We start from the raw sequence: 23,654 nt of genomic DNA on the forward strand, positions 1-23,654 counted from the left end.
TGTTCTGCCCAACTCTCTGAAGAATTGGATTGGTATTTTCATGGGGATTGCATTGAATCTATACATCGCTTTTGGTATAATGGCCATTTTTACTATATTAATCCTTCCAATTCATGAACATGGGAGAAATTTCCATTTTCTGAGCTCTTCTTCAATTTCTTTCTTCAGAGGCTTGAAGTTCTTATCATACAGATCTTTCACTTGCTTGGTTAAAGTCATACTGAGGTATTTTATATTATTTGGGACCATTATGAAGGGTGTCGTTTCCCTGTTTTCTTTCTTGGTTTGGTTCTCTTTTGTGTAGAGGAAGGCTACTGATTTATTTGAGTTCATTTTAAACCCAGCCACTTTGCTGAAGGTGTTTATCAGGTTTAGTAGTTCTCTGGTGGAACTTTTGAGATCACTTACATATACTATCATATCAAATATTGATATTTTGACTTCTTCCTTCCCAATCTGTATTCCTTTGATCTCCTTTTATTGTCTGATTGCTCTGACTAGGACTTCGAAAACTATATTGAATAAGTAGGAAGAGAGTGGGCAGATTTTTCTAGTCCCTGATTTTAGTGGGATTGCTTCAAGTTTCTCTCCATTTAGTTTAATGTTAGCAACTGGTTTGCTGTATATGGCTTTTACTATGTTTAGGTATGGGCCTTGAATTCCTACTCTTTCCAGGACTTTTATCATGAAGGGGTGTTGAATTTTGTCCAATGCTTTCTCAGCATCTAATGAAATGATCATGTAGTTTTTATCCTTCAGTTTGTTTATATAGTGGGTTATGTTGATGGTTTTCTGTATATTAAGCCATCCCTGCATGCCTGGAATGAAGCCTACTTGATCATGATGGATGATTGTTTTAATGTGCTCTTGGATTCGGTTTGCAAGAATTTTATTGAGGATTTTTGCATCGATATCATAAGGGAAATTGGTCTGAAGTTCTCTTTCTTTGTTGGGTCTTTGTGTGGTTTAGGTATAAGAGTAATTGTGGCTTCATAGAAGTAGTGCTCCATCTGTTTCAATATTGTGGAATAATTTAGTTAATATTGGTATGAGGTCTTCTATGAATGTCTGATAAAATTCTGCACTGAACCCATCTGGACCAGGGCTCTTTTTGGTTGGGAGACCTTTAATGACTGCTTCTATTTCCTTAGGAGTTATGGGGTTGTTTAACTGGTTTATCTGTTCCTGATTTAACTTCGGTATCTGGTATCTGTCTAGGAAATTGTCCATTTCCAGCATATTTTCAAGTTTTGTTGAATATAGGCTTTTGTAGTAGGATCTGGTGATTTTTTGAATTTCCTCTGATTCTGTAGTTATGTTTCCCTTTTCATTTCTGATCTTGTTAATTTGGACACATTCTCTGTGTCCTCTTATTAGTCTGGCTAAGAGTTTATTTATCTTGTTGATTTTCTCAAAGAACCAGCTTTTGGTTCTGTTGATTCTTTGTATAGCCCTTTTTGTTTCTACTTGGTTGATTTCAGCTCTGAGTTTGATTATTTCCTGCCTTTAACTCCTCCTGAGTGTATTTGCTTCTTTTTATTCTAGAGCTTTGAGGTGTGCTGTCAAGCTGGTGACATATGCTCTTTCCTGTTTCTTTCTGCAGGCACTCAGAGCTATGAGTTTTCTTCTTAGCACAGCTTTCATTGTGTCCCATAAGTTTGGCATTAAATTCTAAGAAGTCTTTAATTTTTTTCCTTTATTTTTAACTTGACAAAGTTATCATTGAGTAGAGCATTGTTCAGCTTCCATGGATATGTGGGCGTTCTTCCCTTATTGTCATTGAAGACCAGCTTTAGGCCGTGGTGGTCTGATAGCAGGCATGGGCTTATTCCTACCTTTTTGTGTCTGTTGAGGCCCGTGTTTTTGACCAATTATATGGTCAATTTTGGAGAAAGTACCATGAGGAACTGAGAAAAATGTATATCATTTTGCTTTAGGATAGAATGTTCTATAAATATCTGTTAAGTCCATTTGGTTCATGACTTCTCTTAGTCTGTCGACATCTCTGTTTAATTTCTGTTTCCATGACCTGTCCATTGATGAGAGTGGCCTGTTGAAATCTCCTACTATTATTGTGTGAGGTGCAATGTGTGCTTTGAGCTTTAGTAAGGTTTCTTTTATGTATGCAGGTGCCCTGGTATTTGGAGCATAGATATTTAGGATTGAGAGTTCATCTTGGTGGATTTTTCCTTTGATGAATATGAAGTGTCCTTCCTTATCTTTTTTGATGACTTTTATTTGAAAATTGATTTTTATTTGATATTAGAATGGCTACTCCAGCTTGCTTCTTCCGACCATTTGCTTGGAAAGTTGTTTTCCAGCCTTTCACTGAGGTAGTGTATGTCTTTGTCTCTGAGGTGTGTTTCCTGTAGGCAGCAGAATGCGGGGTCCTCATTGCATATCCAGTTTGTTAATCTATGTCTTTTTATTGGGGAGTTGAGACCATTGATGTTGAGAGATATTAAGGAATGGTGATTATTGCTTCCTGTTATATTCATATTTGGATGTGAGGTTATGTTTGTGTGCTTTTCTTCTCTTTGTTTTGTTGTCAAGACAATTAGTTTCTTGCTTTTTCTAGGGTGTAGCTTGCCTCCTTGTGTTGGGCTTTACCATTTTTTATCCTTTGTAGTGCTGGATTTGTAGGAAGATACTGTGTAAATTTGGTTTTGTCATGGAATATCTTGGTTTCTCCATCTATGTTAATTGAGAGTTTTGCAGGATACAGTAACCTGGGCTGGCATTTGTGTTCTCTTAGGGTCTGTATGACATCTATCCAGGATCTTCTGGCTTTCATAGTCTCTGGTGAGAAGTCTGGTGTAATTCTGATAGGTCTGCCTTTGAATGTCACTTGACCTTTTTCCCTTACTGCTTTTAATATTCTTTCTTTGTCTTGTGTTTTTGGTTTTTTGACTATTATGTGTGGGAGGAATTCCTTTTCTGGTGCAATCTATTTGGAGTTCTGTAGACTTCTTGTTCATGGACATCTTTCTTTAGGTTAGGGAAGTTTTTTTTATAATTTTGTTGAAAATATTTACTGGCCCTGTAAAGTTCAGAGTCTTTATTCTCTTCTATACCTATTTTCCTTATGTTTGGTTTTCTCATTATGTCCTAGATTTCTTGGATATCTTGGGTCATGAGCTTTTTATATTTTCTTTGACCGTTCTGTCATTGTTTTCTATGGGATTCTCTCTTCTATCTCTTGTATTCTGTTGGTGCTTTTGTCTATGACTTCTGATATCTTTCCTAGGTTTTCCATCTCCAGGGCTCTTTCCCTTTGGATTTTTTTTTATTGTTTCTATTTTTATTTTTAGATCCTGAATGGTTTTGTTCAATTCCTTCACCTCTTTGGTTGTGTTTTCCTGTCATTCTTTAATGGATTTTTGTGTTTCCTCTTTAAGGGCTTCTACTTGCTCACCTGTGTTGTTCTGTATTTCTTTAAGGGGGTTATTTATGACCTTCTTAAAGTCCTCTATCCTCATCATGAGATGTAGTTTTAAATCCAAAACTTGCTTTTCTGCTGTTTTCAGATACCCAGTATTTGCTTTGGTGGGAGAACTGGGTTCTGATAATGTTGCTTGGGTTTTTGTGCCTGTCTTTTGCTGGTGGCTATCTCTGATGTTAGTTGTTCTTGCTGTCTCTGACTGAAACTTGCGTCTACTGTGGGCCAGTGAGCCTGTGATCTTAGGAGTAAGAGGGCTTCTTGGAGACCAGCTTTCTTTAGGGTAGGTTTTGGGTCTGAAGAGCTGTGCAACAGCCCCATTTCTAGGTGTAAATGGAGCTATTTTTTTTCTCTATATATAAACTCTTAGTTTCCTTATTTGTGCAAAATGAACTTGGAACTTCTAATGTTGGAACTTCTAAAGTTGGAACTTCTAACTTAAATGTTATAGTCAAACTTTATCAATTTTCTAATTCTATAGAGTAATATTTTATTATGTCTTTTTCTTTAACTTTATCATTTAATGTATCAACCATTCCATCAGAACCTGTTGATCCTTGTTTACTCTGACAGGTTTTATTTTTTCTGATAGTACTAAAGTCGTCTGCCTTTATTTTATCATTAGTCTTATAAAGTACTTGTGACTACTTTGTATTAAAGAATGCTAGTTATATTTAAATCTATGTTTTGGTCTTTTTGTCTTTTTTTTTTTTTTTTGAGAAAGTGATCCTACTAAGGAAAATATTGATAAATAAACACTGGATTAGGTATACAAGTATAACCACTCTCCTTCCACAAGAACACCAGCAAAAAGATTCTTGATGAAGTCAGGCATTGTGACATATGTTTATGATTCTAACTTTCAGGACTCTAAAGAACACAATCTAAAGACACTATATCATATACAAAAATTATGAAGCAAGAAATCCCAAAAAACAAAAAATTTAAAATTAATAAAATTATTTAAAAAATGAAAGACAAAACAGCAATTGTCTATAAGTGAAATATTCATTCTAGTCAAGAACTTGTTTGAGTAAGAGGAATTAGCAACTGTCTTTGTAATAAGTTGGTCAAAGGAGCAAAGGTATAGAATAAACAAAAGTACCCAATACCTAGAAAACTAAGGTTGCCATCAGTATAACAATACATATGGAAAAGGAGGGAGGGAGAGAGGATATTTTAGGAAATAATAAAAACAATTTTCTAAAAGTAAATATTCAAGAAGGACAAATACTGCAAGCTAGAAACAGCAGATGGTACTGTACAGATTTTTAGTCTATGAATTCACTGTCTACCTAGTTTTTAAAAACATATTCTTAAAGTAGGTGATTTATTATGGATAACTAACTTCTCTTGGTGTAAATTCAATAGTTAATTCTTATTAAATAATATCAGTACATCATTGCTTTTTGTGGATACATAATACTGATATTTTGTTTACACATTCCTAAGTTGATGAACTACTTAGCTGATTTACTTTTAGCTGTGGTGAAAGATTCTGCTGTCAACACTTGTTTACAAATATCTGTTCAAATCTTTGTTTTGAATTGTTTGTTGTATACTCAGGTATTACTCCATAATCCATGCACATTTCTCTTGAGAAACCAATGTACTACAGCAGCTTCATGACCATTTCACATTCCTGCTACATATGTATATATCCTAATGTTTGCATATCCACATGACATTTGTTTTCTGCTTTGAATGATGACCAAGACTTGAGTTCTCTGTATTTTTTCCACAGTTGTGAAAAATTGACTTCATAATTTGACTTTTATTTCACTAATATAAATATAATATTCAGCAATATATTTCACTTGTACAAAGCGTCTTCTCATTTGCTTGACAAACCTCATACAAATTTCTTTTCTTTTTATATGTCTTACTGAGTTTTGTTGATCTAGCAGTACAACAGATTCTTTTAAACAATATTTTGTTTAAAATAAGTCTTATCATTTAGGTCTTTCAGATAATATCTGTTTTGAAAAATGGTTTAATTGTGGTTTTAAAATTGCTTTTGCTATTATCACCTGTATGAACAGAATGTGAAAGTCAGAGATATAAGAGCTTAGAATTTGATCTCCTGGTTTTTTGGGGGTTTTGTTTTGTTTTGGTTTTTGCTAAAAATATTTTTGATACTGTATTATCTTTCCTTTGAATTCCACATCATTTTGCTTTATAGATTCTTCTGTGTATATCACATTTAGTCTTCACAGTTTCATTTTCTTTGTTCACTTATACATTTGAAGATAGTCTTTAATTTCTAATCTTTTCTTTTTTGAATCCATAACAGAATTTGATTGTACTTATAAGTTTATATTCATCATTATTTCTAACATACATACTTCTGATTTCCCTTCTGTATTTCAGGTTGTTCGTACAAACCAGTGTGCAGGGGAATTTGTCATTACTTTCCCTCGTGCTTACCACAGTGGCTTTAATCAAGGCTATAACTTTGCTGAGGCAGTTAACTTTTGCACTGCTGATTGGGTAAGTCTAGGATGTGGTGGGCCTGCAGGTAGAACTATATAAAGAATATGAATAGAGGTTATTTTGGAGAAACTATGCTTCATGGTTTCTAGGTAGCCATATAGAATCTCAAACACACTTACAGCTACCTGTTGGACGCCAGTGTATTGAACACTACCGCCGACTCCGGCGCTATTGTGTCTTTTCCCATGAGGAGCTCATCTGCAAAATGGCTGCATTCCCAGAGAAGTTGGATCTAAATCTAGCAGTGGCAGTTCACAAGGAGATGTTCATTATGGTACAGGAGGAGCGGCGCCTACGGAAGACCTTGTTGGAGAAGGTGGGTGGTAGAAACCAGGGCTAAGGACTCATCAAGTATATACTATGTTAGAGACACAGACCAATATTAAGTAAGCACTTTATGTCTTCTCTTTAATTCATGCTATTGGAAATGTAAGGGCAAAGATTGTATGTGTTTATGTGTTTTTCTTCCAATTTCTCTACAGCTATCCTTACAAGCTTAAGCCCACAGCAGGGCTCAATATTGGCTGTGGTGGGGTGTCCACATCACTGCTCCTAGTCTTTACAGTATATGTGGGTTGAACACCCCCAGGGCATCACGGAAGCTGAGCGAGAGGCCTTTGAGCTACTCCCAGATGATGAGCGTCAGTGCATCAAGTGTAAGACCACGTGTTTCCTATCAGCCTTGGCCTGTTATGACTGTCCAGATGGTCTTGTCTGCCTTTCTCATATCAATGATCTGTGCAAATGCTCAAGGAGCCGACAGTACTTACGGTGAGTATGGGTCTTATATAAAAAAGATAGAGGAAATACAGATCTAGGCCCTATATTCTTATCCTGGTCTTCCTCCAGGTACAGGTACACATTGGATGAACTGCCTGCTATGTTACAAAAGTTGAAGATTCGGGCCGAGTCATTTGACAACTGGGCCAACAAAGTACAAGCAGCCCTAGAGGTAGAGGACGGACGGAAACGGAGTGAGTAGTAGAAATTGAAGAACGTTCGAGCTATGATCAATTATTTATTTATTATTTTTTACTTTCTTCACTATTCTAAAAAACTCCTATCTTCCCAAAACACTCTCTTGGAACGTTGACTCTTTTTTTTTTTTTTAGGTTTTGAAGAGCTAAGAGCACTGGAAACTGAGGCTCATGATAGACAATTTCCTAATAATGACCTGCTTCAGCGATTGAAGAAATGTCTTACTGAAGCAGAGGCTTGCATTTCCCAAGTCCTAGAACTAGTCAATAATTCAGAGGACAGGTATGTTAGAAAACAAACAAAAATGAGTGGGGACTTAGTTCAGCTGTAAAATGTTTAACCAACAAGTGCTAGACCCTGGGATGTCATGAGCTTCAAGAATGAAAGAGAAAAACAGAAGCAGACAAAAGTAGGTGACTATATGAAATTAAATAACAACAACAACAAAAAAATTGTGTAGGCTAAAATAGAATTCTTGTACGAAAAACTTGTATGTCATATATGACCAGTTGGAATTCAAAACTTACATAGACTTCTCAGTTTAAGTGGTTGTATCTCTGGACTAGGGAGATGACTCATCTTTTAGAAGGCTTCCTAGCTTGTTAGAAGTCTCATTCCCACTAAATAATTGGCTTATAACTGCTTGTATCTTCAGGTACAGGAGATAGGACATGCTATCAGTATTCCACAGACATACAAATGGCATACACTGTCACTCAGATTCCCATACAAGTTTCTTTTTTTCCTTTTTTTTCTTTATTAACTTGAGTAACTATTTCTTACTTACATTTCGATTGTTATTCCTTTTCCCAGTTTCCGGGCCAACATCCCCCTAACCCTTCCCTCTCCCCTTTGATATGGGTGTTCCCCTCCCCATCCTCCCCCATTACCGCCCTGCCCTCAACAATCACATTCACTGGGGGTTCAGTCTTAGCAGGACCCAGGGCTTCCCCTTCCACTGGTGCTCTTACTAGGATATTCATTGCTACGTATGCAGTTGGAGTCCAGGGTCAGTCCATGTATAGTCTTTGGGTAGTGGCTTAGTCCCTGGAAGCTCTGGTTGCTTGGCATTGTTGTTCATATGGGGTCTCAAGCCACTTCCAGTCCTTTCTCTGATGCCTTCAACCGGGGTCCTGTTCTCAGTTCAGTGGTTTGCCGCTGGCATTCGCCTCTGTATTTGCTATATTCTGGCTGTGTCTCTCAGGAGAGATCTACATCCAGTTCCTGTCAGCCTGCACTTCTTTGCTTCATCCATCTTGTCTAATTGGGTGGCTGTATATGTATGGGCCACATGTGGGGCAGGCTCTGAATGGGTGTTCCTTCTGTGTCTGTTTTAATCTTTGCCTCTCTCTTCCCTGCCAAGGGTATTCTTGTTCCCCTTTTAAAGAAGGAAGAAGCATTCGCATTTTGGTCATCCTTCTTGAGTTTCACGTGTTCTGTGCATCTAGGGTAATTCGAGCATTTGGGCTAGTAGCCACTTATCAATGAGTGCATGTGTGTTTTTTTGTGATTGGGTTAGCTCACTCAGGATGATATTTTCCAGTTCCAACCATTTGCCTATGAGTTTCATAAAGTCATTGTTTTTGATAGCTGAGTAATATTCCATTGTGTAGATGTACCACATTTTCTGTATCCATTCCTATGTTGAAGGGTATCTGGGTTCTTTCCAGCTTCTGGCTATTATAAATAAGGCTGCTATGAACATAGTGGAGTATGTGTCTTTGTTATATGTTGGGGCATCTTTTGGGTATATGCCCAAGAGAGGTATAGCTGGATCCTCAGGCAGTTCAATGTCCAATTTTCTGAGGAACCTCCAGACTGATTTCCAGAATGGTTGTACTAGTCTGCAATCCCAGCAACAATGGAGGGGTGTTCCTCTTTCTCCACATCCTCGCCAGCATTTGCCGTTACCTGAGTTTTTGATCTGAGCCATTCTCACTGGTGTGAGGTGAAATCTCAGGGTTGTTTTGATTTGCATTTCCCTTAGGACTAAAGATGTTGAACATTTCTTTAGGCATTTCTCAGCCATTCAGCATTCCTCAGCTGTAAATTCTTTGTTTAGCTCTGAACCCCATTTTTTAATAGGGTTATTTGTCTCCCTGCGGTCTAACTTCTTGAGTTCTTTGTATATTTTGGATATAAGCCCTCTATCAGTTGTAGAATTGATAAAGATCTTTTCCCAATCTGTTGGTTGCTGTTTTGTCCTAAGCACAGTGTCCTTTGAGTTACAGAAGCTTTGCAGTTTTATGAGATCCCATTTGTCAATTCTTAATCTTAGAGCATAAGCCATTTGTGTTTTGTTCAGGAAATTTTCTCCAGTGCCCATGTGTTTGAGATGCTTCCCCACTTTTTCTTCTATTAGTTTGAGTGTATCTGGTTTGATGTGGAGGTCCTTGATCCACTTGGACTTAAGCTTTGTACAGGGTGATGAGCATGGATCGATCTGCATTCTTCTACATGTTGACCTCCAGTTGAACCAGCACCAGTTGCTGAAAATGCTATCTTTTTTCCATTGGATGGTTTTGGCTCCTTTGTCAAAATAATGTGCCCATAGGTGTGTGGGTTCATTTCTGGGTCTTCAGTTCTAGTCCATTGGTCTATGTGTCTGTCTCTGTACCAATACCATGCAGTTTTTATCACTATTGCTCTGTAATACTGCCTGAGTTCAGGGATAGTGATTCCCCCTGAAGTTCTTTTATTGTTGAGGATAGTTTTAGCTATCCTGGTTTTTTTGTTATTCTAAATGAATTTGCAAATTGTTCTGCCTAACTCTTTGAAGAATTGGATTGGTATTTAGATGGGTATTGCATTGAATCTGTAGATCGCTTTTGGTAAAATGGCCATTTTTACCATATTAATCCTGCCAATCCATGAGCATGGAAGATCTTTCCATCTTCTGAGGTCTTCTTCAATTTCTTTCTTCAGAGTGTTGAAGTTCTTATTGTACTGATCTTTTACTTGCTTGGCTAAAGTCACACTGAGGTACTTTATATTATTTTGGTCTATTATGAAGGGTGTCGTTTCCCTAATTTCTTTCTCAGCTTGTTTCTCTTTTGTGTAGAGGAAGGCTACTGATTTATTTGAGTTAATTTTATACCCAGCCACTTTGCTGAAGTTGTTTATTAGCTTTAGTAGTTCTCTGGTGGAACTTTTGGGATCACTTAAATATATTATCATATCATCTGCAAATAGTGATATTTTGACTTCGTCTTTTCCAATCTGTATCTCCTTGATCTCCTTTTGTTGTCTGACTGCTCTGGCTAGAACTTCAAGAACTATATTGAATAAGTAGGGAGAGAGTGGGCAGCCTTGTCTAGTCCCTGATTTTAGTGGGATTGCTTCAAGTTTCTCTCCATTTAGTTTAATGTTAGCGACTGGTTTGCCGTATATGGCTTTTACTATGTTTAGGTATGGGCCTTGAATTCCTATTCTTTCCAGGACTTTTATCATGAAGGGGTGTTGAATTTTGTCCAATGCTTTCTCAGCATCTAATGAAATGATCATGTGGTTTTGTTCTTTCAGTTTGTTTATATAATGGATCATGTTGATAGTTTTCCATATATGAAACCATCCCTGCATGCCTGGGATGAAGCCTACTTGATCATGGTGGATGATTGTTTCGATGTGCTCTTGGATTCAGTTTGCCAGAATTTTCTTGAGTATTTTTGCACCGATATTCATAAGGGAAATTGGTCTGAAGTTCTCTTTCTTTGTTGGGTCTTTGTGTGGTTTAGGTATAAGAGTAATTGTGGCTTCATAGAAGGAATTCAGCTGTGCTCCATCTGTTTCAATATTGTGGAATAGTTTGGATAGTATTGGTATGAGGCCTTCTATGAATGTCTGATAGAATTCTGCACTAAACCCGTCTGGACCTGGGCTCTTTTTGGTTGGGAGACCTTTAATGACTGCTTCTATTTCCTTAGGAGTTATGGGGTTGTTTAACTGGTTTATCTGTTCCTGATTTAACTTCGGTACCTGGTATCTGTCTAGGAAATTGCCCATTTCCAGCATATTTTCAAGTTTTGTTGAATATAGGCTTTTGTAGTAAGATCTGATGATTTTTTGAATTTCCTCTGATTCTGTAGTTATGTCTTCCTTTTCATTTTTGATTTTGTTAATTTGGACACACTCTCTGTGTCCTCTCGTTAGACTGGCTAATGGTTTATCTATCTTGTTGATTTTCTCAAAGAACCAACTTTTGGTTCTGTTGATTCTTTGTATAGTCCTTTTTGTTTCTACTTGATTGATTTCAGCTCTGAGTTTGATTATTTCCTGCCTTCTACTCCTCCTGGGTGTATTTGCTTCTTTTTGTTCTAGAGCTTTTAAGTGTGCTGTCAAGCTGGTGACATATGCTCTTTCATGTTTCTTTCTGCAGGCACTCAGAGCTATGAGTTTTCCTCTTAGCACAGCTTTCATTGTGTCCCATAAGTTTGGGTATGTTGTACCTTCATTTTCATTAAATTCTAAAAAGTCTTTAATTCCTTTCTTTATTTCTTCCTTGACCAGGTTATCATTTAGTAGAGCATTGTTCAACTTCCACGTATATGTGAGCATTCTTCCCTTATTGTTATTGAAGACCAGCTTTATCCCGTGGTGGTCTGATAGCAGGCATGGGATTATTTCTATCTTTCTGTATCTGTTGAGGACTGTTTCATGACCAATTATATGGTCACTTTTGGAGAAAATACCATGAGGTAGTGAGAAGGTATATCCTTTTGTTTTAGGATAGAATGTTCTATAAATAAATATCTGTTAAGTCCATTTGGTTCATGACTTTTATTAGTCTGTCTACATCTCTGTTTAATTTCTGTTTCCATGATCTGTCCATTGATGAGAGTGGGGTGTTAAAATCTCCAACTATTATTGTGTGAGGTGCAATGTGTGTTTTGAGCTTTAGTAAGGTTTCTTTTACGTATGTAGGTGCCCTGGTATTTGGAGCATAGATATTTAGGATTGAGAGTTCATCTTGGTGGATTTTTCTTTTGATGAATATGAAGTGTCCTTCCTTATCTTTTTTGATGACTTTTATTTGAAAATTGATTTTATTTGATATTAGAATGGCTACTCCAGCTTGCTTCTTCCGACCATTTGCTTGGAAAGTTGTTTTCCAGCCTTTCACTGAGGTAGTGTATGTCTTTGTCTCTCAGGTGTGTTTCCTGTAGGCAGCAGAATGCGGGGTCCTCATTGCGTATCCAGTTTGTTAATCTATGTCTTTTTATTGGGGAGTTGAGACCATTGATGTTGAGAGATATTAAGGAATGGTGATTATTGCTTCCTGTTATATTCATATTTGGATGTGAGGTTATGTTTGTGTGCTTTTCTTCTCTTTGTTTTGTTGTCAAGACGATTAGTTTCTTGCTTTTTCTAGGGTGTAGCTTGCCTCCTTGTGTTGGGCTTTACCATTTTTTATCCTTTGTAGTGCTGGATTTGTAGAAAGATACTGTGTAAATTTGGTTTTGTCATGGAATATCTTGGTTTCTCCATCTATGTTAATTGAGAGTTTTGCAGGATACAGTAACCTGGGCTGGCATTTGTGTTCTCTTAGGGTCTGTATGTCATCTGTCCAGGATCTTCTGGCTTTCATAGTCTCTGGTGAGAAGTCTGGTGTAATTCTGATAGGTCTGCCTTTGAATGTCACTTGACCTTTTTCCCTTACTGGTTTAAGGATTTGTGTGTTTTGACTATTATGTGATGGGAGGAGTTTCTTTTTTGGTCCAATCTATTTGAAGTTCTGTAGGTTTCTTGTGTGCTTATGGGCATCTCTTTATTTAGGTTAGGGAAGTTTTCTTCTATGATTTTGTTGAAGGTATTTACTGGTCCTTTGAGCTCGGAGTCTTCACTCTCTTCTATACCTATTATCGTTAGGTTTGATATTCCCTTTGAGTTCTGGATTGTATGTTTTGGACCAGTAGCTTTTTATGTTTTACATTATCTTTGACAGTTGTATTGATGATTTCTATGAAATCTTCTGCTCCTGAGATTCTCTCTCTATCTCTTGTATTCTGTTGGTGAGGCTTGTGTCTACAGCTCCTTGTCTCTTCCTTTGGTTTTCTGTATCCAGGGTTGTTTCCCTGTGTTCTTTCTTCATTGCTTCTATTTCCATTTTTAATTCCTTCAACTGTTTGATTGTGTTTTCCTGGAATTCTTTCAGGGATTTTTGTGATTCCTCTCTGTAGGCATCTACTTGTTTATTAATGTTTTCCTGTGTTTCTCTAAGGGAGTTCTTCATGTCTTTCTTGAAGTCCTCCAGCATCATGATCAAATATGATTTTAAATCTAGATCTTGCTGTTCTGGTGTGTTTGGATATTCAGTGTTTGCTTTGGTGGGAGAATTGGGCTCCAATGATGCCATGTAGCCTTGGTTTCTGTTGCTTGGGTTCCTGCGCTTGCCTCTCATCATCAGATTATCTCTGGCATTACTTTGTTCTGCTATTTCTGACAGTGGCTAGACTGTCCTATAAGCCTGTGTGTCAGGAGTGCTGTAGACCTGTTTTTCTGTTTTCTTTCAGCCAGTTATGGGGACAGAGTGTTCTGCTTTCGGGTGTGTAGTTTTTCCTATCTACAGGTCGTCAGCTGTTCCTGTGGGCCTGTGTCTTGAGTTCACCAGGCAGGTCACTTGGAGCAGGAAGGTTTGTCTTAACCTGTGGTCCTGAGGCTCAGGTTTGCTTGTGGGGTGTTGCTTATGAGCTGTCCATGAGGGCAGCAGCCAGGAGGACCTGCGCCGCCTTTTCGGGAGCCCTGGTGCACCAGGGACCCAGATGGTGTTAGGTGTTTTCCTCTGGCGTCAGAGATGTGTGCAGAGTGCAGTCTCTTCTGGCTTCCCAGGCGTGTCTGCCTCTCTGAAGGTTTAGCTTTCCTCCGATGGGATTTGGGTGCAGAGAACTGTTTATCCGGTCAGTCCCTTCAGGTTCTGGAGGTGTCTGGGGCACAGGGACCTGCAGCTCCAGTGACCCTATCTACCGGTTCCCAAAGGCCATATACAGTTTCCTCTTGGGCCAGGGATGTGTGCACGAGGGTGGGCAGTATTGGTGGTCTCTTCCGCTCTGCAGTCTCAGGAGGGCCCACCCCAATACAAGTTTTAAGAAGAAGAAACTCAATATTGGGCAAATATAATGAGAATTACAACATAATAGAACAACATGTAGTATGAACTAGGAATTTTTTAACTGGACATTTTCGAATATACTTTACAACTTATTATGCATTACTATGAAAGATGCCCTTCATGTTAGCAAATCTTACAAAATTGTGAATATCAGAATTCTTTTTTTTTTTTTTTTTTTTTTGGTTCTTTTTTTCGGAGCTGGGGACCGAACCCAGGGCCTTGCGCTTCCTAGGTAAGCGCTCTACCACTGAGCTAAATCCCCAGCCCCCAGAATTCTTATACAGTTAAGTTTTGCCTATATCTTTAGATAAAAAAAAATCTTTACTTGTGTATGTATAAGTGAGGAACTGAGGACGTACATACAGGCTAGAGGACAACCTGACTCATTCCTTAGGCAGTAACTATGTTACATTTTTGTGTTGTTTTGAATAAAAGATACGTTGTCTTGGAAGTCAGTAATTTTCTAAGTAGACTAGACTTATTGGCCACCAGACTCCAGGGATTAATATGTTTTTATCTGGGATAATTAGCATGTATCACCAGTCCTAGCTTTAAAAAAAAACTCTTTACCAGCTTTCTACATGTACCAAATGAAATTTGGGCCATTTAACCCCCATTATATTCTCTCCTTCTCCAAACTGACATCGTCCCAACAAATTCTCTCCAACTACTTTGTTTTTAGTGTGTGACCCATTTAATTCAATTATAATTGCTTGTGTAAGTGTAGTTTTATTAACTACGATATCACTTAAGAGATACACACCTATCCCATCAAGTACTTAACCACCTTCAGCCCTTCAGTGAAGATGAGGGTCATTTGAATTCCCTCTTGCATGTATAATGAAATTAAGATGGTGCTCAGACTCTAAATTTTTTCATTAAAATATGATTACCTCATGGGAGTACCTTTTCCAGGATCATGCTCCCTCCCCTATCTCTACCCTTTTTTCTTTTGAGCAGATGGACTCCCATTCCCCCTGAGTATCCTTCACCCTGGTCTATCAAGTCTCTGCAGAATTAGGTGCATCCTCTCCAACTGAGGTCAGACAAGGCAGCACTGTTAGACTGAGCAGATACTACAGTTAGACTACAGCTTTAAGGAATAGCCTCCACTTCAGTTGTTGGGAAACTCACTTGGAGACCCAACACATCACCTAAAATGTGTGTATGTGTTGGGTGGGAGGTGGGGGAGGTGGGAGAGAGGGGTGATCTGCATTGACAATTGTAATCTTTCAGAATTCTTTATATTTAACTTGACTCTTTTTCTACTTTCTGTAACCATTCCTTATTCCTTATTAAATATTTTTTAATATTTTAATGATAATATCTCATGGGGGAGGTTTTTTATTTTTTGTCTGTGATGTTGTGTAAGGTTTTTGTACATGGACAGCATCTTTCTCAGAATTGGAAAACTGATTTTACTAAAATAAATCTTTGCTATAGTATTTCTCCTTTTTATGTCCAATATACATACATAGTCATATATACATGCATATATGTGGTGTATATGTGTGTTTGTATTATTTTTTCAGTAAGGCAGTGGCAGGTTTACTAAATAACCTTTTTTCCTACAGGTTAGAAACACCACAACTCACCCTGACTGAACTACAGATTCTTCTCAAACAGATGTGCACTCTGCCGTGTACCATACATCAGATTGATGAAGTTAAGGTGAAGAGCAGCCAAGGATAGTGAAATTTTTGTTAACAGGAGATACATGAGAGGCATCCTAAGTAATAAGGAGTCATAAGAGCCTGATTGTTCTAAAGAACAACACTCCTCTTTTTGTTTTTGGGGGGTTGCTTTGTTTTGTTTTGGCCTGGTTTATTTTACTTACACTCAGCAAGCATTTACTGAAAGAAGGAATTGAGCTTGAATACAGAGGGTCAGTATTAGTCAGGGTTCTTTAAAGGAATTTAAAAATAAGCTCTCTAAAAGATGTACTGGGATAGCTTACAAGCTGTGTGGTATGTCGATTAGCAGTTGTAGAAAGGCCAAGAACTAGCAGTTAAAGAACCCTTATAAAAGCAGGTTTATTCTTATCATTGAAGGAGACTGAAGTCTCATACGTTCCTTATACTTTTAGTTTTACACTATAAAAAAGATATTCTCTAAGTAAACATTACATTAAAGATACTAAGCAGGTATTAAAACTGCCTACACATCGAAAGCTAGAAAATACTAGAAAAATAATAATACTAGAAAAATGAAGCTTCCTTTTTTTCTTTTTCAGTTTCAAGAGCGTTTTCTCAGTGATAGGATTGTATTAAATTGTTTCAGAAAATTAAATTTAAATCTAGATTATTAAAGAGAACATGGAATATTCTGACAAAGTATTTCATAATAAATGGAACATAGGGAAAAAAGATTGAGGATAAATTAATAAAAATCTATTAAAAGGATTTATAAATAGATTATTTAGACAGATTACTTGATTATTTAGATACTAAAAATCTTCATTTTTATTCTAAAATTTTGCAGGATGTTCTGCAGCAGGTGGAGACATATCAAATTGAGACCCGTGAGGCTCTAACTTCACTGCCTTATAGTTTAGAAATACTTCAGTCCCTGATGGAAAAGGGACAGCAGCTTCGTGTGGAAGTTCCTGAAGCTCATCAACTTGAAGAGCTGTTGGAGCAGGCACAATGGCTAGATCAAGTGAAGCAGGCCCTGGCTCCCTCAGGCCAGAAACACTCTCTGGTCATCATGAAGAAACTTTTGGTTATGGGTACCAAGTTAGCCTCCAGCCCTTCTGTGAACAAAGCTCGAGCAGAGCTACAAGAACTGCTTACTATTGCAGAGCGTTGGGAGGAAAAGGCCCTTTTCTGCTTAGACGCTAGGTAAAAAATAACTTCTTGCCATTTGTATTCTCCTTCAGGCCTTTATTAAGGCTGTTTCAGAGTATAATTTTCATTAGATGTTTTAGGCATCCAGGATAGTACCTAAGCATCCTAGGTTAACCTAGTCCTGTGTATGTAAAATGTCATGCCAACCTTTAAGATTTTTTTTTAATTAAAAATTTTTGTATATGTGCTGCCGAAGCAAGCACATTAATTAAAAATTTTATATACTATATTTGATCATATAAGGAGATCTTTCTAGCACTCTGTACTTTTCCTATATGCCCAACTTTATATTTTCTCTCTTTCCCTCTCTTAAAAAAACAAATCAAATTTTCAAACTTAAAATTAGAAAACCAATAAGATGAAAAATAATAAAATAAAACATACACACAAAACATGATGTCATACTTGACTGGAAAAAGCCAATATTTCTTCTCACAGTGCATGTCAATTACAGTTAGCCTTCTGGTTAAGGATGGCAATTCGTGTCAACTTACCCTCTCAGGGATTTTGTCTCATTTAAACTTGTATAGGTCATGTGTTTACTGTCAAGGGTCTATGGGTTCACATGTGTACCAGTCCAGAAGACACTTTTCCTGAAGCTATCCTCTATCTCTGGCTCTTACATATGATCCTTCTTTGCTGCAAAGATTGCTGCTTAAGCAGAGGGATTTGATGAAATAATCTCATTTTAATCTGAGTGCTAGGTCCAAAAGTTCTCATTCTCTGCATAGTTCACTTGTAAGTCTATGTTAACTCTCATCTACTACAAGAAGGTTTTCTGATGAAAATTGAACAGTGCTCTGATTTGTACTTATAGCAGAATGTCATTGCTATGTTCCTTTGTCATCATAATAGTCTTGTCCTCATAGTGCCCTAACAAAGCATCTTATGCCACTAAGTGAAACCTCTAGTCCCAGAAATAAGTTATATTTTCTTGAGTTAGTGGCCCAAGGAGTCCTGTGGATCCCCAACCCCCAAGTCACAAGCTTTAGCCTAAACTATTGGTTTCTCTTCGTCACCTTGCTAAACATACGCGATTACATAATTCAACAGAAAGAAATTGATCTGGTTTCTAACTAGAAGCTTTACCCCCTACTGATTACATTTGAGTACCATCACAGTAATTGAGGAAAAATAGCAATATCACCCAGATGCAAACCTGAGTGCAAGATATTGGTGCAATAGTGGCGTTAATGTTATGACACCACTTTTTGCTTGTATTTATAGCCCATTCTTGAGACCCATATATAACATATCTAATAGCCAAGGACCTGAAAGTCATAGGCCTGGGGAAATCTTTTAGTACTTTTAAGGAAAAATCATAAGTGTATTTTTTGACTGAGTTTGTTCTCAGATTATCAACATGATTTTTGCAATATATAGGTGATCACTATATCCTTACTAAGACATTATTATTCACTCACTTTATGAAAAAATGTATTGCTTATACTTTTAGCAAGAAACTAGGACTATACACATGCAACTATAATATTAAATACAAATTTCTTTTTCCCAAATATTTTTAGCCAAAAGCATTCTCCAGCCACTTTGGAAGTTATAATACGTGAGGCAGAAAACATCCCTGTCTACTTGCCTAACATCCAGTCTCTCAAGGAAGCTCTGACTAAGGCACAGGCTTGGATTGCTGATGTGAATGAGATTCAAGTGAGGATCATGATTTCTTCTTCTTCTCCTTCTCTTCCTTCTCCATCTCTTTCTTCTTCTTAGATTGATTTGATTGATTGATTGATTGATTGATTGATTATGCAGTGCTCTGCCTGTATGCATACCTGCAGGCCAGAAGCGGGCCTTAGATCCCAATACAGATAGTTGTGAGCGACCATGTGGTTGCTGGGGATTGAACTCAGGACCTCTGGAAAAACAGCCAGTGCTCTTAACCACTGAGCCTCCAGAGGATCACATATTTAACTTTGCTACCCAGACCTGCAAGATGAAGAGAGACATTCTACTATTTCAGTTTTTTATAGAATTAGGGTTGTGGGAAGAATTGAAGAAGGAAAGTTAGCTAAGTTAAGGTTATCAGGATAAAAACAAGGAGGAGACAATGATTTGTGTCCAAACTTACAAAGAGTTAGTCAAAACAAGAGTAAAGAAACAAGTGACTAAAATCAGCCTTTTCTATTTTGATTCTGAGCCAGGAAAAGGAAGAATTTTATGAGAAATTTTTCCTTTTTAAAAAATAAGTCTGGGGGCTGGGGATTTAGCTCAGTGGTAGAGCACTTACTTAGGAAGCGCAAGGCCCTAGGTTCGGTCCCCAGCTCCGAAAAAAAGAACCAAAAAAAAAAAAAAAGTCTGTATTTCATCTGCACTATGATTATACAGTATGATATATAACAAATATATCAACAAATCTAGGGGGTTGGGGATTTAGCTCAGTGGTAGAGCGCTTGCCTAGGAAGCACAAGGCCCTGGGTTCGGTCCCCAGCTCCGGGAGGAAAAAAAAAAATCTAAACATAATACGTGGCACAATTGAATTGTACCTTCCACAGAATGGTGATCACTACCCCTGTTTGGATGATTTGGAGGGGCTTGTAGCTGTGGGTCGGGATTTACCTGTGGAGCTAGAGGAACTAAAACAGCTGGAGAATCAGGTACTGACAGCACATTCCTGGAAAGAGAAAGCTTCTAAGACTTTTCTCAAGAAGAATTCTTGCTACACACTGTTGGAGGTAAGATCTGATTCCTTTTACCACAGCATTTTCTGTGCCTGACCCTGGTTGTTGAGAAGTGCATAAGTGAACGTGAATTTTTGGGACATTTCAGGGAGATGAAGGGTAGTAATCCCCCTTTCTTCTATCTTCTAATAGGTTCTCTGCCCATGTGCAGATGCTGGTTCTGTCAGCACCAAGCGCAGTCGGTGGATTGAAAAGGAGATGGGGTTATACAAATATGACACAGAATTGCTGGGGCTTTCTGCACAGGATCTCAGGGACCCAGGTTCTGTGGTAAGCAGCTTATGTGTATGTCCCTGAAAAGAAGGTAGCCTAGAAATATATTGGTTGGTTCCCATAAGCAGACCATTTACGCACTGAGCCTATTACTTTAATTGGGAGAAGGTTAAAAGAACTGAGTAGTCTAAGAAGAGGATGGGATGCTCAACAGCTTTTCTCTGTCCTGGGTTCAATAGATCATGGCCTTTAAGGAAGGGGAAGAGAAAGAAAAAGAAGGTATCTTGCACTTGCGTCACATCAACTCAACTAAGCCCAGTCCAATGTCCTCATCAATCAATGCCTCTGCAACCTCCATCTGTATATGTGGGCAGGTCCGTGCAGGAGTAGAAGCTCTGCGGTGTGATCTCTGTCATGACTGGTTCCATGGACAATGTGTGACTGTACCCCACCTACTCAGCTCCTTAAGGGCTAGTCATACCTCATCTCAACTGCTAGCTTGGTGGGAATGGGACACCAAATTCCTGTGCCCACTGTGTATGCGATCAAGGCGTCCACGACTGGAGACCATATTGTCATTGCTGGTAGGACTACAGAGACTGTCTGTAAGGCTGCCTGAGGGTGAGGCCCTACAATGCCTCACAGAGAGAGCCATTGGTTGGCAGGGCCGTGCCAGACAGGCTCTAGCTTCTGAGAATGTGACTGCTTTGTTGAAACAGCTAGCAAAATCCCGCCAACAACTACAGGATGAATTGAGACATGAGAAGCCGCCTACATCTCATTCAGGTCTTCCCTCTGAGTGTCTCACAGAGGATAGTGACAAGGATATCCTTAAGGTAAGCTGTTCCTGTCTAGACTCCTTTTCACCTTCAAATTTCTATATTCTAAATTGTTAAGACCATCCTTAAGAAGCTGCTGTTATCAATGTTCTTTATCAGTGTCAGTCCCTCTCCCCTGTCCTGCATCATTCTAGATTACTGGTACTTGCAGCACTATAAATATTAGCAGTTCCCAACCTTTGAGTCATGAGCCCACAGAGGTTGAATATCAGATATCCTCAATATAATATATTTACATTACAATTCCTAGTAGCAAAATTATATTTATAAGTATCAATGAAAGAGTCAAAGCATTTGGAAGGTTGAGAATCACTATTCTATGTGCTCTGAGTAAAAGTTTCATTTACAGAGGATATAAAGAGCTTAATTTTTTTTCCAATTTGATTAAAATAATCAGTTCCTGCTCTTCTTCTCAGGAAGAGGAGGAGTTGGTACTAAATGAAGACATGCTGAAAAATTCTGAGAAGATTGTTCCAAAGGAAAGTTCATGTGAAAGAGGTATATCTTGGTGTTTGTAGGCTAATGAATAAATACCACCAAAATGACTTACTGCGTCTTTAGCTCTTTTGTAGTAAGGAGAATTAGACCAAAGTCATATTTTAAAAGAGCTGTCCTCAAACCTTCCAGGTGAGGAACTGTTGCCTTCGCTATTATCCCAATTAACTGGTCCTGTACTGGAACTGCCTGAAGCCACCCGGGCCCCACTAGAGGAGCTTATGATGGAAGGAGATTTACTTGAAGTTACCCTAGATGAGAACCACAGCATTTGGCAGCTGCTGCAGGCTGGACAGAATCCTAATCTAGAGCGGATTCATACACTTCTAGAGGTGAGATGTATTATGGATAGTCCTTGGTATCAGTACAAACATAATACTTGACATGAACCACATACACCTTATTCTTCCTTGTCTGTGTATTGTAGCTTGAGAAGCCTGAGGACCCAAAGAATTGGTCAGAGGAACAAACACCAGAGAGGCGGCAGCGGCGAAGGCAAAAGGTCGTTCTGAGTAGAAAGGGTGAGGATCTTACTCAAAAAGAGCTAGCATCAAAAAGAGCTAGGAGTTCAAGGATTAAGCCTAAGGGAAAACAGTTTCAAGAGCCAATACACGGGGATAATGTGCTCTTGTCACACCATACAGAACATACAAACATCTTAAAAGGGAACATGAACAGTGTACAAGGGAAGGATCCAAGCCCTTCATCTACTTTTCCTTCCTTACCACCTTTGCTACATCTCTCTTATTTTCATCAGCAAAAATTACAACAATAGTATGTGATTATTTTTTTCCTTGCTTAGTCTTTCCTTCCTTAAGCCTTTCTCCTTTCTCTCTCCCTTTTTCTTTCCTTCCTCCTCCTTTCTCCTTTGTTGTTCCCTAGCTTCCCTCCATTTTACTCTATTCTCTGCCCTTAATTCCCTCAGATTCCCACAAAATATTTATTCCTTACCTACAGCTTGACTACAAATTATTTTATCCTTACTCCTAATACATGTTTATGCCTTCGTTCCTAAGAACTATTCCATTTACATGTTTCCCAAAATTTTATCAACAATATTTCTGGAATTACTGTAGATAAAGTGATGTTCTTGTTCTTAGTTACCTCTATTCTAATCTGGAGAAGCAAAAATAAAATTTGAGAATGCTAAAGTTTATTAATCTTTATTTTTAAATCCTTCATCATCCTCTGTGTAATTCCACATCGTGTACTTATTAAAACAAGTGTTTTTTATTTTATATTTTTATTCCATTTCTTACCTTTTTCTCTTTGGTTCACATTCTAAAAAAAATAGTATTTTGTAATTCTTAAGGAAAAAGAATACAGGAATGCAAACTTACCATAGTTGTTTATTTTTAATTTTGTTTCTTTTGTTGTTGGCTGTTGTTGTTGTCATTAAAAAAATAAATAAAACATTTGCTTGGGACTGCATCTGACTTGTACTTCTTGAACTATGGGAATAGAAAACCAAGGATGGAAATCATTGTTGTGGGAATCAACAAATTTGTTTCTGGTCTTAATACTTGTCTGTATCTGGATTCTGGGTTCTCTTTGTTTCTTGATACATGTTGTCTAGGTAATGTCTTCATAGCTGTAATGTCCTAGCAAGTGTCAAATAAGATGACTCTTCTTACTTTCTCCTTTAGACATTGTTTTAGTGAACTTATAATTTTTCTTATGTACTTCCTTTTGCATCTTAAATTTTATAACTTCAACTTCATTTTACTCCCTCATGTGTACTTCTCGTTCTTATTCAATTCATTGGTTGTTATACTTTATTGTACAAGGTGTAAGTAAGTCAAGAGCATATAATACCAACTCAGACACTATTTTACTTAATTTCTTTCAATTATCAAACATCAATTTTTTTCCTAGCTTACCAATACTAGTTGTCTTGTTCATACTTAATCCGTTGTTTTTCTACAGTCAGTCTATCATGAAGTTCAAGTTTATTACTAAAAAATAATTATGGTCCCTTACCACAGTTTTAAGGGGTTTTTTTTAATACAATAGTGTTTAATTAATTTATTTATTTTCAAGTAATAAGCTTCTTTATATCATTTCACCCAAATTTAGTTTTTGTTAAATCTTCCCTCAACTATTTCCTCTCTCATATCTTTGTGTCCTCATCCTTGATTAGCCCTTACTATTTAGAGGCTGGAGAGATGGCTCAGTGGTTAAGAGCACTGATTGCTCCTCCAGAGGTCCTGATTTTAATTCCCAGCAACCACATGGTGGCTCACAACCATCTGTAACTTCAGTTCCAGAGAATCTGATGCCCTCTTACAGGCATATATGCAGGCAAAACACCAATGCATATGAAATAAAAATAAATTATTTTTTAAAAACCGTATTATTCCTCCATTCCCTTTTATGGTGCATTATATATTGTTAATACCCCTATCTTCTATTTTCTAGCCTGTTTTTCTTTTTACAGGGCTCCTTCTAATTTTTGAACTTCTATAGTACCCAAAGCTAACCATACAATTATAAGCATCTGGAGCTTGGATATCCCTATGAGTGAGACTAAGCAGTATTTGTGTGGCTCTA

At 37.7% G+C, this 23,654-nt stretch overlaps 1 protein-coding gene across 5 annotated transcripts in view; it reads left to right on the top strand.

Moving 5' to 3' along the window:
• Kdm5d (lysine demethylase 5D) overlaps positions 1–22,535 on the top strand; it is a 96,122-nt gene extending 73,587 nt beyond the window's left edge. For 3 of the 5 annotated variants that reach the window (XM_063280592.1, XM_008773689.4, NM_001419852.1), the window contains 14 exons: positions 5,810–5,929; positions 6,054–6,248; positions 6,522–6,703; positions 6,782–6,906; positions 7,045–7,192; positions 15,590–15,686; positions 16,497–16,855; positions 18,388–18,526; positions 19,372–19,551; positions 19,690–19,827; positions 20,010–20,606; positions 21,026–21,107; positions 21,237–21,436; positions 21,532–22,535. In XM_063280592.1, coding sequence (XP_063136662.1) covers positions 5,810–5,929; positions 6,054–6,248; positions 6,522–6,703; positions 6,782–6,906; positions 7,045–7,192; positions 15,590–15,686; positions 16,497–16,855; positions 18,388–18,526; positions 19,372–19,551; positions 19,690–19,827; positions 20,010–20,606; positions 21,026–21,107; positions 21,237–21,436; positions 21,532–21,879 — 2,910 coding nt within the window. In that variant the 3' untranslated portion in view covers positions 21,880–22,535. Of the gene's footprint in view, positions 1–5,809; positions 5,930–6,053; positions 6,249–6,414; positions 6,704–6,781; positions 6,907–7,044; positions 7,193–15,589; positions 15,687–16,496; positions 16,856–18,387; positions 18,527–19,371; positions 19,552–19,689; positions 19,828–20,009; positions 20,607–21,025; positions 21,108–21,236; positions 21,437–21,531 lie in introns of those variants that run through there. The other 2 variants (XM_039100687.2, XM_063280593.1) reach the window with 2 other exon arrangements.
• The last annotated feature ends 1,119 nt before the right edge of the window (positions 22,536–23,654 follow it).

This window comes from Rattus norvegicus, chromosome Y (genome assembly GCF_036323735.1).
Source record: "Rattus norvegicus strain BN/NHsdMcwi chromosome Y, GRCr8, whole genome shotgun sequence".
Taxonomy (NCBI): Eukaryota; Metazoa; Chordata; class Mammalia; order Rodentia; family Muridae; genus Rattus; species Rattus norvegicus.